This window comes from Denticeps clupeoides, chromosome 19, assembly GCF_900700375.1.
Source record: "Denticeps clupeoides chromosome 19, fDenClu1.1, whole genome shotgun sequence".
In the NCBI taxonomy this organism is placed as follows: domain Eukaryota; kingdom Metazoa; phylum Chordata; class Actinopteri; order Clupeiformes; family Denticipitidae; genus Denticeps; species Denticeps clupeoides.
In genome coordinates this window covers 1,582,756-1,597,353 of record NC_041725.1, presented here as the reverse complement: position 1 = coordinate 1,597,353, position 14,598 = coordinate 1,582,756, and the positions used below count along the sequence as shown (strand labels likewise).

The 14,598-nt window shown below is 40.2% G+C and overlaps 1 protein-coding gene across 4 annotated transcripts in view; it reads right to left on the bottom strand.

The window, feature by feature from the left end:
* Positions 1 to 14,598, bottom strand: part of pde2a (phosphodiesterase 2A) — a 109,556-nt gene that overhangs the window by 64,415 nt on the left and 30,543 nt on the right. Inside the window, exon 1 of one of the 4 annotated variants that reach the window (XM_028961449.1) lies at positions 4,272 to 4,287. The exons of the other annotated variants lie outside the window; for them this stretch is intronic. Within the exon in view, the coding sequence (XP_028817282.1) occupies positions 4,272 to 4,279 (8 nt within the window). The 5' untranslated portion in view covers positions 4,280 to 4,287. Of the gene's footprint in view, positions 1 to 4,271; positions 4,288 to 14,598 lie in introns of those variants that run through there. 4 annotated transcript variants of the gene reach the window in all.

Genomic DNA, 14,598 nt, shown 5'->3' with positions numbered 1-14,598 from the left:
TCGGCTCCAAAGAGGTTCTGGCAAACCATCCGACGCCTCAAGAGAGGAAGGCAGTAGCTCGCTCACACTGTCAGTACCTGCTGATGTCGACTGGGGCTATAGTTGGGCAGTGGAAGGAATACTTTGATGAGCTCCTCAATCCCACCTTTCCGATGAGGAACCAGAGCTGGGATGTCTGGGTACGGACTGTTCAATCTCAGGGGAGGAAGTTGCTGAGGTAGTCAAACAGCTACACAGTGGCGGAGGTACTGGAGAGGAGGGTCCAGTCGATAGTTGAATCAGCTGGTGGACCAGCTCTTTACCCTTGCTGGGGTGATGGATGGGGTGTGGATTTGGAGAAGGCTTATGACCGTGTCCCCAGGGGTAACCTATTGTGGGGCGCTCCAGGAGTATGAGGTGGATGGCCTTTTGTTAAGGGCCATTCAGACCCTGTACCAGAGGAGCATGAGCTGGGTCCACATAGCCGGCAGTAAGTCGGACCTGTTCCCGGTGAGGGTTGGACTCACTTTGTCACCGGTTCTGTTCATAACCTATATGGACAGAATTTCTAGGCACAGCAGTGGTGTGGAGGGTGTCGAGTTTGGTGGCAGGAGAAGCTTGTCTCTGCTTTTTGCAGATGATGTGGTCCTCCTACCTTCATCAGTCTCTGACCTTCAGCTCTTGCTGGGTAGGTTCGCAGCCGAGTGTGAAGCGGGTGGAATGAGGATCAGCACCTTCAAATCTGAGACCATGGTTCTTGACCGGAAAAAGGTGGCTTGCCAACTCCGGGTCAGGAGAGAGGTCCTACCTCAAGTAGAAGAATTTATGTATCTCAGGGTCATGTTCATGAGTGAGGGAAGAAGGGAGCAGGAGATCAACAGTCGGATTTGGGCAGCGTCTGCAGTGATACGATCTGACTGAACCGATCCTTCATGGTGAAGAGGGAGCTGAGCCAGAAAGCAAGGCTCTCAATTTACCGGTCAATCTACGTCCCAATCCTCACCTATGTTCATGAGCTTTGGGTAATGACCGAAAGAACGAGATTGTGGATACAAGCGGCCAAAATGAGTTTCCTCCATAGGGTGGCTGGACGCAGACTTAGAGATGAGCTCGGACATTCAGGTGGGACTCAGAGTAGAACTGTTGCTCCTCAACATCGAAACGAGTTATGTTATCTGAATAACATTAAAGTGACCAGGTATGCAAGTGCTGGGATATGTGCTGATGACTATGTGCTTACAGATAAATCTGTCTTTATGTCTTTTTCTCAGCCTGGGACCTATGCTAGGTCGCCCACGCTGAACGAGAAGCGTGAATGCTTCTACTGCCACCAGGTTGGTAGGTTGACAGCTGTGTGTCCGGTTCTTCAGAGAAAACAAAAGCACCGAAAGGTACTTGGCTGTGTTAATTTGCATGTTTGCATTGCAGTGAAGGGTGTGGTTGATTCAACTTATCAAACTTTTTTTTTATTGTTTGTTTCACTTCACTGAGAATCTACCAATGTAAATGGTCAAAAGAAAACACATTGAATGAGAGAATGTGTCCAAACTTTTGGCTTGTACTGTATGTTACTGTAGACATGGTCCAAGGTGTTCTTGTCATGGGTGGGAATATCCATGTTAAGAGACATAGGTGCATACCAGTTTTGCATACTGGAATCCTGTTTACCAGTTCTGGACATATTGTTTTGTGGTGCCAATATTGGACATATTGCTGACTGTGGGGGCCAGGTCTCCACTTTTTGTTAAGTACATAACTCCACATGTGTTCATTCATAGTTTTGATGCCTTCAGTGAGAATCTAGCAATGTAAATGGTCATGAAAATAAAGAAAACACATTGAATGACAAGGTTTGTCCAAACTTTTGGCCTGTACTATATGTACTTCCCAGTCTGTTCATGCAAAACAGCCCTGCACGATACTCTCAGTCTGATACTCTCAGATACTTCCAGTGTTTGATAGGTTTGAAGACAGGGTTTGATTGTTTCAGATTCTGTCTCTAAGCTGGGTACATGAACAGAGAGATATGGTCTGACTGTCCAAAGTACAGGTCAAAAGTTTGGACACACCTTCTAATTCAATGTGTTTTCTTTATTTCCATGTCTTTGTCTACACTCTGGATCTGGAAATTGTCTCCTTAGGTTGTCATAAAGGGAAAGGTCAACTCCTGATTCTCAAGCTTTTTCCACCCAGAGAATTTCCTACCCTTCTCCACTGACCATCATGGCTTGAAAACATGCACATCATTGCAGATGCTCAGTGATTAGATGTAAAAATTAACACAAATAAATTTTTTTGTTCTGTCACGCAAGACTCTGAAGATTCAGTGGATTAATTATATTTTTTACTGGAAAAATGCACACAGGATGACATCATTTCTGCAAATGCCTGCACACTTCTATAGGCTGTCCTGTCCTCTTTCCTCCTCAGTAGCATTTTAAGCTGCAGACACGTCCTGGACAAATCTCATTGTGGGACTAGCTGAAAGTAGCTGTAATTCTGCACCATGGCTGAGTTTCGGAAAGAGACTTCAGATACAGTATTAAGGGACACTAGACCCAGATAAATCATACTAGGGGATCTTTAATATCTGTGCAATATCTTATATCTTATGTGCAATGTTATTACTATATTCATATAATGGTTGTTTTCTTACATTGATTTTTATTTTGATTTAACTTATTCTATGTAGAGGTTTATTATACTCTATTCAGATTTACTTATTTATTTTATACTTTATTCTTTATATTGTCTTGCGTATCTCTGTGTCTGTGTGATGTGGCACAAACTATTTCCTCCAGGAAAAATAAAGTTCTCGTGATTCTGATTATACAGATTAAAAGTTCTATTCATACACCCCAAATATCTATTCAAAGTGTTCTAAATCATAATCGTATTTTTCCTGATCACCAATACTATTGATGTCAGTTGTGGAACCCAATCTGAATACAGTAATACAATGTTTAGAAAAGCACAGAGAACAGTGAAAAGCCACTGTTTTAAAGGGCTGTTGCCCACCATTGCTAGTTTGTTGAAGCCATCTCTTTTTGCTCCCCCTGTAAAATGTGACCCATATGTGGGCTAGTTTGACCACAAACCAAACATCTGTGTGTTAAACAGGAGAAACAGAGCCCTGTTTATACATATTACCCACAAAATATTGTTGTGGAAACATTTCATTAGTAGCACATCTGCATGCAAATCTGTCTGGTAATGTCACGATTGGGAAACGCACCTAGCACCAATCTGCTTGACAGCAAGGCTCCAGCCATGGACAGGTGTGAGTAATTAGGTGGACATGGCTGGAGCCTTGCTATAAGGACCTTCTCAGCAGCCAATCGGGGCTGCAACATTTTTATGTGGACCGTACGACTTAGATGTTTAGTTGTTTTCCAATCGCCACACTTTTTGTTCTCCCCTTTTGATTGCCCTGTTTTTGGCCCTTGTGCTTGTTTGGGTTTGTTATTAATAAATCATGTTTCCCAGTGTGTCCCGCCTTTGTGCTCCCTTCCTTCACTAGCTCACGGACGTAACAGGTAATCTGAAGCCCAAATCTTTATGGTATTTAACATTATACGCAGGGTGTCAAAATTCACATGGTAATTGTAATATCTTACAGTTTTATGAATAAAAAAAGCTGTGTTTTGTTTAGTTCCTGTGTGGGTCTGACCTATGACATGGATGAGAAATTCATCCAATGCAATCCCTACAGAAAGATGAAGATGAACAGTCAAGTACTTCTAGGACAGATTCAATGCAACTTTTGCTTGTGCATTTAAATTCTTTTTAAATGGTGACACATTAATGCCAAGCTCAAACACACAGTGTATCCATGATGTGCCTGATTTTGGACTCGCCTTGTTTCAGTCACACAGAGTAGAAATTACAATTAATAATTCATTTTGACAGGCCTAATAAATAAATAATGTAATGAGCCTTCACATCATTACTCATGACCAGACAACAAATCAACATATTGATGGAGACTTTAAATCCAAAATCTTGTCTGAATAGAAAATCTATTTTGAATCAAATCTTGTGCCCAGGAAATTGAAAATTAATAGAATTGTGCACCCCTGTTAAATATTTATTTTTAATGTTTAACTATGACTGCTCCAGGATCTCTTTCAACCTAAATCTTCCCATGATTCTCCCAGAAACCATTGTTTCTAACTTGAAAAAATGCATAAAAGACACATACACACATAAAGAACTTTATGTTTGAGTGATGTCAGTTAAGGTCTGAAACCAGAGTCTGTTGAACAAAAATGCACTGAGAGTGCACTACTCACCCTAACATGGTGTACGGACCCGAGGAACTACTAAAAACAGGAGGCTCTTACTCGTGTGTGTTTGACAAAAGGGAAGGAAGCAACAGCAAAATGCAACATGTGGCCAGAATACAAGAATGAAGGGTCATCTCTCACAGTCCAAGCACGTGTGCATGCACGCACATAGACAATGAATTGTCTGGGGGTCTTAGTTTCCCTGAGGAAAGGGAAGAGGCAGGATGTGCAGTGACACATGGACATGAGGCATGTGTGTTTAACAGCATTAATATGCTTATGGAAAAATGTATTTTACGTTGTTGTAAGACATGAGTATGTTGATGTCTCATGCCAATGTCTCCCCCCCCCGTCTTTGCTGTTGTTTCCTTAGTGAATTTGATAAATTAATTGTTTGAAATGATACATAATCCAGAGATGATCCTTTCCCAACCAGCATGCTAAACTTATATACATATGTGGAAATCTACAAGGAGAGAGTCACTCATTATTAATGTTGCATTCAATTCCATGTTGTATCTGTGTTTGTGTGATAGTGTGAAAAAAAGCAGATGGAATGCAGAAGACCCCATATTAAGGCTCTATTATTATGCCTCAAGGTCCGGCATGTCATGGCAACCAGTGGCTAGAAAAAGCTATTCTCAGCGTCAGACTGCTGGTTGATTGCATGCTTCAGGGAGCCAATTTAATTCAAGGAAATCAGACAGGTTGACAGCATAGGAGATATAGGTAAGAAAGAGGACAGCAGAAGAGAAGCGTGAGGGGAGGACCGATGGACAAAGAGAAGTGAATGAAGAGGATTTTACAGAGAAGAAAGGCAAGGGAACTCACAGTATATTCTCGTTCCCTGATTAAGGAAATAACCCCTGCATTTTGAATTTTTCCATCACAATTGTGACCTACCTCCTCAAAACTAGTTTAAAATATGTAATACTTGCCTAAAATTTGATCTGATCACATTTAATTCAGATTCCAATTAATACAAAGTATCAACGACAAATGAAATATATGAAAAGTAGCCCTGAAACTCTGAGTGATTTGAGTGAGTAAGAATGTCTATTTCAGGAAACACTCCACATTCCGTGGCAAGATGGAACATTGCCTGTGAAAATCAGGCATGGGTAGGCAAATGAAAAAAATCACACACAGCTCTTGAACATAATGGCACATACACAGATGGAGGGCAGACCTCATTGCATGGAATTTAGCTGGATACAATGTGGATGCTGCTGATCACAGCAAAAATGCTTCCAGTGAGAAGGACAACTCAGTGGAATCAAAGCTGTTTTTTTTTCTGGACCAATCACTGCTAGACGACTCAGCACAACACTGCGGTTGCCTTCATAATCTAAATAGGCAATATTAGAAAGAAGCAACACACACACATGCATACACAAACGGCGAGAATCTGTGATAATAGTCACACATAAAAAACCAACAGGCCTATGGGCTCAGGTTAGGTGATCTAAGACACATTTTCCACCAAGTCTTATGCCATCCACATTGTTCATTTTCTCTCCATTAAGTGGAGAGTGAAGACTGGCCCATGTTGTCTGATTGAACTGAAGAGCTATTGTAGCTCAGACTGGTGACAAATTCTGCTTCAGATAGACTGGTGCCAGAATACCTGAAAGACAGATCTTCATTCCCAGGTTGACCGCTGTCCACCACCAAATCTATGAGCACTGGAGCTGGACCACTGTGTCTGTTATGATAAATTACAATTTCTTTTACATCATGTCACTGGCATTGTGGGTGTGTGAAATCTACAAATAGATCAGTGAAGGAAGTGGACATGTAATTGGAAGTTCGAATCCCAAGCTGCCAAGGTGAACGTGTGACGTCCCGTGCAGGAGTATGTGTATGTTCTATTTCTGTCTCTCTCTCTCTCTCTCTCTCTCTCTCTTTCTCTCATGATTGGTGGGCTGTAATAGGGCAGAGGGCTCAAAATGGCGTCTGTTTCGGACAAGAAGAGTGTGTGGTGTGAAGCAAGAAGGAAGTGGTGTGAAGTGAAGGAATGTGACCAGAAGACAAGAAAATAACATAGACTTGAATCACAACTAAACTGACCAGTGTGTTTTGTCTGTTTATATAACTTTGTTTGTAAAAAAACGGTTAACAGTAAGTGCAATTGCGTTGTTTGGAGTTTCTGCTCCCTTTTCCCATTTGCTATGTCCCTGAGCCTAGACCAGGGACGTAACATTGTGAAACACAGCATAGCTCACGGTGCACACAACAAAATCACCCTTGGTGAGCAGTGGGCAGCGATGGAAGGTGAGCAATGCACTATCCCCACACACTGCTCCCCGGGTGCCCACTGCTCACTAAGGGTGATGGGTTAAAAGCAGAGGACACAATTTGTGCACTTTGTGCTGTGCTTGCTGTGCTTCACAATAACAATCACTTCACATTCATTTTCAATTAATCTGCTATTGATGGCTTGGTGCCTTGATGGACATAATGTTGTTTTTAACCTGTGTAATTACTGCATTAATATAACTACAGAAATCTAAGATGGAGATGTGCTGATTCCTAGAGCATTAAGGGGTTAAAAACAAAGGGGTTATTTCTTGCATAATTTGGATTGTGGGCCACTAGAGAATTTATAACATTGATTGCACATGAATGAAAGAATTCTGTGTCTGAGCTCTTAATGCGGTGTTGTTTTTTATAATACGAGCCTTTTAATGACTTCCCTTTAATCTTCAGCAGACCATCTTAATGACCATTTTGCCCTTGCCGTTTACTGCAATTAGTTTGATTAACTGTCCTTTTTTAGATTTTATGATGATTTGGGAAGTCTCTTTGCACTTATCAAGACACAATTGGGCACTTAAGCTATGCTGCATATATATGAACATTTCCCTGGGTGGGTTGAAGCTGAATATAGTTCTCTGTGCTTCCATGACAACCATGAGGTAGACTGCCCTGAGTGATAGAATGTAGGCACACTGATACTCTTCACATATGTAAGCTGCAGTGAGTGATGGTGTGTGTGGTCTGTAAAAGAAAAAAAAGAAAAAAACAGGTCTGTGTGTGTGTGTGTGTGTGTGTGTGTGTGTGTGTGTCTTGGTAGGTTCAGGTATAACAGTGTGATTATGATATTGACAGAGGGGAGCAGTTCCAAAGCCAGTGCATCTATTACAGTTGCCTTCAAGTGTTCCCTAACACACACACAATCTCTTCCCCTTTCTCTCTCTCTCTTTCTATCTGTCTCTCTCTAAACTACACTGAAAATACAGACTTTAAGTTACAGATATGGCTGCGGTGGTATATAGTCATGGCCAAAGGTTTTGAGAATGACACAATTATTAAGTTTGCTTCTTCCATTTGTATTATAGAAATTAAAATTAACTTCCACAGTATTTCACAAAAGGATGTGCTGAGATATTCTCAGTGATCCTCTTGTTATCACAGGTAACGTGTTGACGAGCACAAGGCTCGTTGAGGCCTAGTGGTTAAGGAAGCCCGGTAATAAGAAGGTTGCTGGTTCGAATCCCGCCAAGGTGCCACTGAGGTGCCACTGAGTAAAGCACCGTCCCCACACACTGCTCCCCGGGCGCCTGTCATGGCTGCCCACTGCTCACTAAGGGTGATGAGTTAAAAGAAGAGAAGCAATTTTCTTCGGAATTAATAAAGTTTAAAAAAAAAAAAAAACATCCTCCGACAGCAGAAGTTACTCACCTGGCTGGGGTCTGACAGGGAGAACCTGAGATGCTGCTAGAAGGAGGGTAGGAGAGATGGAACAACCCATTGCTTTCCCTTTATCCAGCTGTTTATATTTGTTCAAACATGATGTTCCATGGAGGAGGGAAATCCCAAGAAAGTACCTTTTGACCATCTGTGTAGTTCATTTGGCATGTGGTTGCTGGTCATGTACTCAGCCATCACTGTGAAGAATCTTTTGCCTAGTTTCTGGGGGTCTTATTCCATTGCAAAGGTGGTGGCTGCTCTGCTCCATTATGATGGAATGGATTTTCCACCCAATGCCCATTAGCTTCCACAAATGATTTAGGAACCTGGGATCTGAGAGGACTCTCCCAACCATCCAAGAACAGTTTGATGAAGAACAATGCATTTTCCAGCATGATGGAGCACCCTGACATATAGCCAAAGTGATAACTAAGTGGCTTGGGGAACAAAACATTGCCAGGAAACTCCCCAGACCTTAATCAAATTCAGAACGTGTGGTTAGTGCTCAAGAGGACAAACAAATGGGTTGCCATCAGTCAGGATTTGGCCCAAAAGTTGACTGACAGCATGCCAGGGTGAATTGTAAAGGTCTAGAAAAAAAGGACCACTGCAAATGTTGACTCTTTGAATAAACCTGATGTAATTGTTAATAAAAGCTTTTGAAACTTTTAAAATGCTTGGAAAAATACTTCAATACACCACAGAAACAACTGCCAAAAAGATCTAAAAACACTGAAGCAGCATACTTTATTAAAACTATTATTTGTAAAATTTTTTGGCTATTAGTAGAACTTTTGGCCACGACTATACAGTGAAGCAAGCAATTTAATAGATATCAGACATCAAATCAAAACTAGAAGCTGAGAATACAGTTAGAAAGAAAGAAATATTAGGGTCTTATTGTGTTCAATTATTTGATGAAGCAGGAATGTTTCATTCAACGGTTACTTTAGAAGAGGTGGTAATAAGTAGTAATAGTAAGGTAAAGTAGTAATTTTTACACTCCGGAGCATATTCAAATGATCCAACTGCAATCCAATGTACAAGGAACCATGGCTGAAAGGATATGAACAAGAAAATTAACTACTAGCCCCCGTATCATAATTTTTTGTGATGCTTTTAAATTAACATATGCAAATAATTATAGCATTTAATTGCCTTGTGTATATATTGTAACATATTGTTGGTAATTGCCTTGTATCATGTGCTATTACTACTGCTGTTCCCCCTGGGGACAATAATTTTCTACTTGACTTGACTTGATTAAAGTTGCCCCCTATATTCTTAATTTGGCCCTTATATTCTTTATACATAACAGTAGACAAGCTTCACATGTGCCACTTTCAAAATGCTCAAAAAAAAAAAACAGCCATAACAGATACTTGTCAAAGAACGCAATTAGATAATTGTGTTAAATGGGCTGGAAAGGGTACCACCCTCACATAAAGCAGCCACAGCAGAGACAAATTCATTCTAAACCTGCTTTTAAGGTCTTATCTGTTTAAATTAAAAGTCTATATAGTTTTCTACAATTTGCCTGTGTTGTGTACACAGACAAGGCACAAGGTAACAAAAAAACAACAAACCAGAGGACCTTCCTTAACCCACTGTTCCAATTCTGTCCAGATAGATCACTTTGACGATTGTATGGCAGGGTCATGATGTATGCACTGGACGTCACAAAGCACTTGTGCTATTAGTGTTTTTTTGGACAATAAATTGAATTAGATGTAGTGGAGAAACATTAATCGAGGTGTACCACTGCCATAGAGGTGACCATGTGATAATTAACCAGAAAGCTGAAGATATTTTCTGGTCAGAAATCCTGCACATGTTGAGGTTCAAACCACCTAGTAGGACAATGGCTTTGCACTCAGGTCTCATTTATCTTGTGCAAAAAATGTGGCATCTTCCTGTCCCACATAAAAAACACACAGAAAGTGCTGAGGAAACATAAAGGTTCCAGTGAGTACTAATAAGAGAGAGAGAGCGACAGAGGGGGGAGAAGAGAAATAGAAAGACAGGCTGACAAATGGTCAGAAAAACAAATACTCACACACGGTGAAAGAAGTCCGAAATACATCTATATTGCCTGTTTGATGCTCCTCCCAACCCCACTCTCAAAGTCAACATTCAGCAAACAGCAGAGAACACTAATTCTGCTTCTCTGTGTTTGAATGTGTGCTTTAGTATATGGCATGTTAAACCCTGTTTTGTGTTCTTGTTCATACTGCCATCTACAGGTTAAAGGTAAAAAAAATATTTGTTTGCTTTCAAAATCAGACATCAGAGTTGAGCATGCAAGCTGCATACTCTGAGATAAGGCATACAGGTCTCTACCACCTTGGTCCATATCTAAGATCGCCTTTCTTGGCATTGGAGAATGCTGTCTATGCATCCAATTCCAGCACAGAAAACGCTCTTTTAAAAGTAAGTAATTTTTAACTTTTAATTGTGGATTGTGATAATTCTGCAGTTTTCCATGCTTAGACCTATCTGCAGCCTCTGATATATACTTTTGTGTGTTCGAATTAGGGGTACTGAGCTTAACTGGTTCAGGACATATTTGTCAGACAGGGGTTTCTCCATTCAACTAGGCCAGTATCTCTTAGCAGCATCACTTTTAAGCTGTTGAGTGCCCCAGGGCTCTATTTTAGGTCGCATCCTAATTATATACAGATCTATATGCCTATTCAAGCAAATAGCGCTACTTCAGTTCAGACATTACAGAAGAGAACTACTGACATATACTCTTGGATAGAAATAGATTAAAACAAAAATAAAACAGACAGTCTTGGATGGACATGTCGTTGCCATTGACCCACTAGCTTCCTTTTGCCATCAAATAGCCATTAACAAGGGTTTCACCTTTGGGAAGGATTTTAAACTTGAAATTAAGGTTAGTTCTGTTGTTTAGAGAAATTATTTCATCTAATGAAGGAAGGTGAAGGCCCATGGCAGGACATTGAGAAAGTGATTCACACCTTCCAGGGTGGAAAAGGGAGTGTGCAGTGACAGGCCAGCAGGGTGAGCTGTGGCTGGAAGTATGGGGACTTGTAGTTGCTGTTGGGGGTGATAAATCTGGTCTTCCTTTCGTCTCGTTTTTGGAGGTGGTAGGCATCACTAGAAAGTGGCGAAGAAGAACTACTCAAAGGATACAGATTAATGAAAACATTAAGGGCATTAAGCGTGAGATAAAAGGGTCATGCTGTTGGATTTGTGAGGGTGGTGAAGGGTGCTGCAACTGTAATGTAGCCTGGATAAATAATTGGTAAATGAAACCATTGGAGCTGAATCAGTGTCATGAGTGAGGGTCACGACACACAATCTTGGATGACCAGGAATGCCCAGTGTTTGTCGAAGGCACTATTTTCCAGCTTGCATTCCAGTCAGTGGGCAAGCAATCTCTTCAGCACCGCCCTCACATGTTGGATGTGAGATTATTTAGATGGCAAGTAGATGTGGATGTCATCAAGATAAGCATATGCACACCTTCCCCACATGTCCTGGAGAATGTTGTTGATATGTTGTTGGAATATGGCAGCTTTCTAGTAGTAGCCTAGTGGGTAACACACTCGCCTAAGACCCAGGTTCCAATCCCACTTACTACTTGTATCCCCGAGCAAGACACTTAATCCTAAATTGCTCTGGGGGACTGGCCCTGTAACTGCTAATTGTAAGTCGTACTGGATAAGGGCATGTGATACATGCCATGAATGTAAAATGTAATATAAATGAATATATGTTTATCCTTACACTGCAGCTCCAAATTAAGCTCAGTGAGAAGTTTAGTAAGATCTATCGGGAAACAGCCACGGATAGGTTGTTCTGAAGCTGTGCATATTCATGTTGGAAAGTTTCAGGAAATTTTTTATTTCAGTAGCTTAGATACTGATTTCATTTTGAAATGCAAATTACAAAGAATGAATTACTATTAAATTTTTTTTTAAATTAAATCACGTAACACCATTACATGTAACTCTTTACTTTCCAACCCTGCTAGTGACGTACAGAAAAGGCCAAAAGTTGGGACACACCTTCTCATTCAATGTGTTTTCTTTATTTTCATGACCATTCACATTGGTAGATTCTCACTGAAGGCATCAAAACTATGAATGAACACATGTGGAGTTATGTACTTAACAAAAAAGGTGAAATAACTGAAAAAAAATTTATATTCTAGTTTCTTCAAAATAGCCACCCTTTGCTCTGATTAATGCTTTGCACACTCTTGGCATTCTCTCAATGAGCTTCAAGAGGTCATCACCTGAAATGGTTTTCCAACAGTCTTGAAGGAGTTCCCAGAGGTGTTTAGCACTTGTTGGCCCCTTTGCCTCCACTCTGCAGACCAGCTCACCCAAACCATCTCAATTGGGTTCAGGTCCGGTGACTGTGGAGGCCAGGTCTCCACTTTTTGTTAAGTACATAACTCCACATGTGTTCATTCACAGTTATGATGCCTTCAGTGAGAATCTACCAATGTAAATGGTCATGAAAATAAAGAAAAAACATTGAATGAGAACATGTGTGCAAACTTTTGGCCTGTACTGTATGTACCAGTTGGAAAACACAAAAAGGATTAAATTAAAATAATGTCCTATGTCCTTTATTAGAATACTCACAGTCTTCCTCACTGCCCTGGATGCTTGTCACTTGTGTGCACGTCCCAATGTGCTCATCTGCTGTTCTCACTCAGCCTAGACCTTGCCTGGAGTATCATTTTGTTTGTATTAGTAGGCTCCCATGCCTGATTTTTTTGGTTCTGTTTTTGTATTAATTTAATAAATACCTTTAAGTCATTTCATTGTGTCTTGTGCGACACCTGCAGCCACTGGGGTCTAATGTATTATCATAAGTCAAGCACATAAAAACATTAAAAATAAAATAAATAACACTGTAAATGATTTTGCTCATCAACCCATTTCTTTACTGATTCCTATTAACTTCTCTGTGAAGTCAAAATTAAAACCTACACAATACCTCAATGTAGCTGATTCTATTAGGTTCCCAAGCCTCCGAGATTTAGTTCACACAGGGATGAGCACAATCATACCCACACAACCCCAAGGTTCAGTACAGTGTAAAAATATGCCCATATTAAAAATGTTGATATATTTGCCTTTTAAATGCCTTAATTGTTGAATTAGCCTATTTTCAGATATGATTTATATGCATGATCACATTTGAAATGCCCACCATTTTAATCCTAGGAGAATCAATAATTTCAAAACATACTGTATCATGAAAAACAATCCAAGCATATTGATATATTACAAAAAAATGAAAATTCCGAAACATTTGAATGCATACTGGCCCCATCACTGACTTGGGATATAGGCTTTTAGTTTAGCTCACTGCAGCTTTTGTTTTTTGTATGGTGCAGGTTTTGTTTGTGTATTTTAAGGAACCAACTGTACTTAATATTGATCTTGTCTATGCTCCACTCACATTTTATGTCTGGCATGCAGAATTATGTTATGGGATAAAGTAAATGTTGTACATGCAAAATTAGCACAGACTTCTGGAACTACTGATAGAGAATAATAATTTAAGACTGATGTCTCTGAGGCCCCCTAGTGCCCCACCTGGTACCTGGTCTGCAGTTTTTGTAGCCCATTGGTAACTGTGACCAAAGCTGAACAGAATCACAAAAATGTGAAATTAAATAAGAGCAGAAACTGCAAGGGTGAGTCATCGGCAGGAAGGTCAGGGCTGGTTGAAATGATCCTGTGAAGAGGGCTTTTGTTATGGAAGGACAGGGAGAAGTAGGCTTACATAATTAAGAACCCAATGCATAAATAAGCCAAAATCATGACTGAGTTACATAACAGGCCCTACAGGAGCTGAATGCACAGAAAACTTCTAATGTTTTTGAATATTATGCCTAACTTTTATATAAAAACTTTTATATAAAAACTGCCCAGAAGAATCAGCTAATTGCTATTTCTCAGCAATGCATATATGTATTATAACAGACAAACAGCACACTAACATGGACACTAACACAACACTGTGATTGTAACACAGATTTACACTAACACGTTTATTGCACATGCGCAGTTATGCGTTCCACAAAACAGTTCTTTAAGAGTGATGGTCAGTAATGTGGTCATTAGTTAGAGATAAGCAGGTTGACGATGTATAAAGATATACTTATTGTTTAGGCAAATAGCTCCACAGGAAAGAACCCTTTAAAGAACACACACATACACAACAGAGGAATATTCATCAGAGAATAACACTGACAGGTTTCCTGCTGCATAATAAACTCAAGGGTCTTTTCATTACTTGCACTGCCATTCTCTTTCACTCTGCCTTTCACACACACACACACACACACACACACACACACACACACACACACACAAACATTTTTCATGCCTGTATGCCTAATTTCTCAATGGAATCAACTATAAGTGTAACCTAGGAATTACATATGGGTATTTAGAAACATTTCACATAGGCACAGTGCATGTCTTGTTGACATGCAGTCTGCATTATAGCTGCAGAACAACATCACCATAGCACCACAGCAACTGGGTATTAAAAGAAATGAAAAAGCAATGTGCGATGAGGACATGCAATCAGCTTCTATAAAAGCTTTCTGCAGAGGAAAACAACAAAAAGATGAGTCATAAGA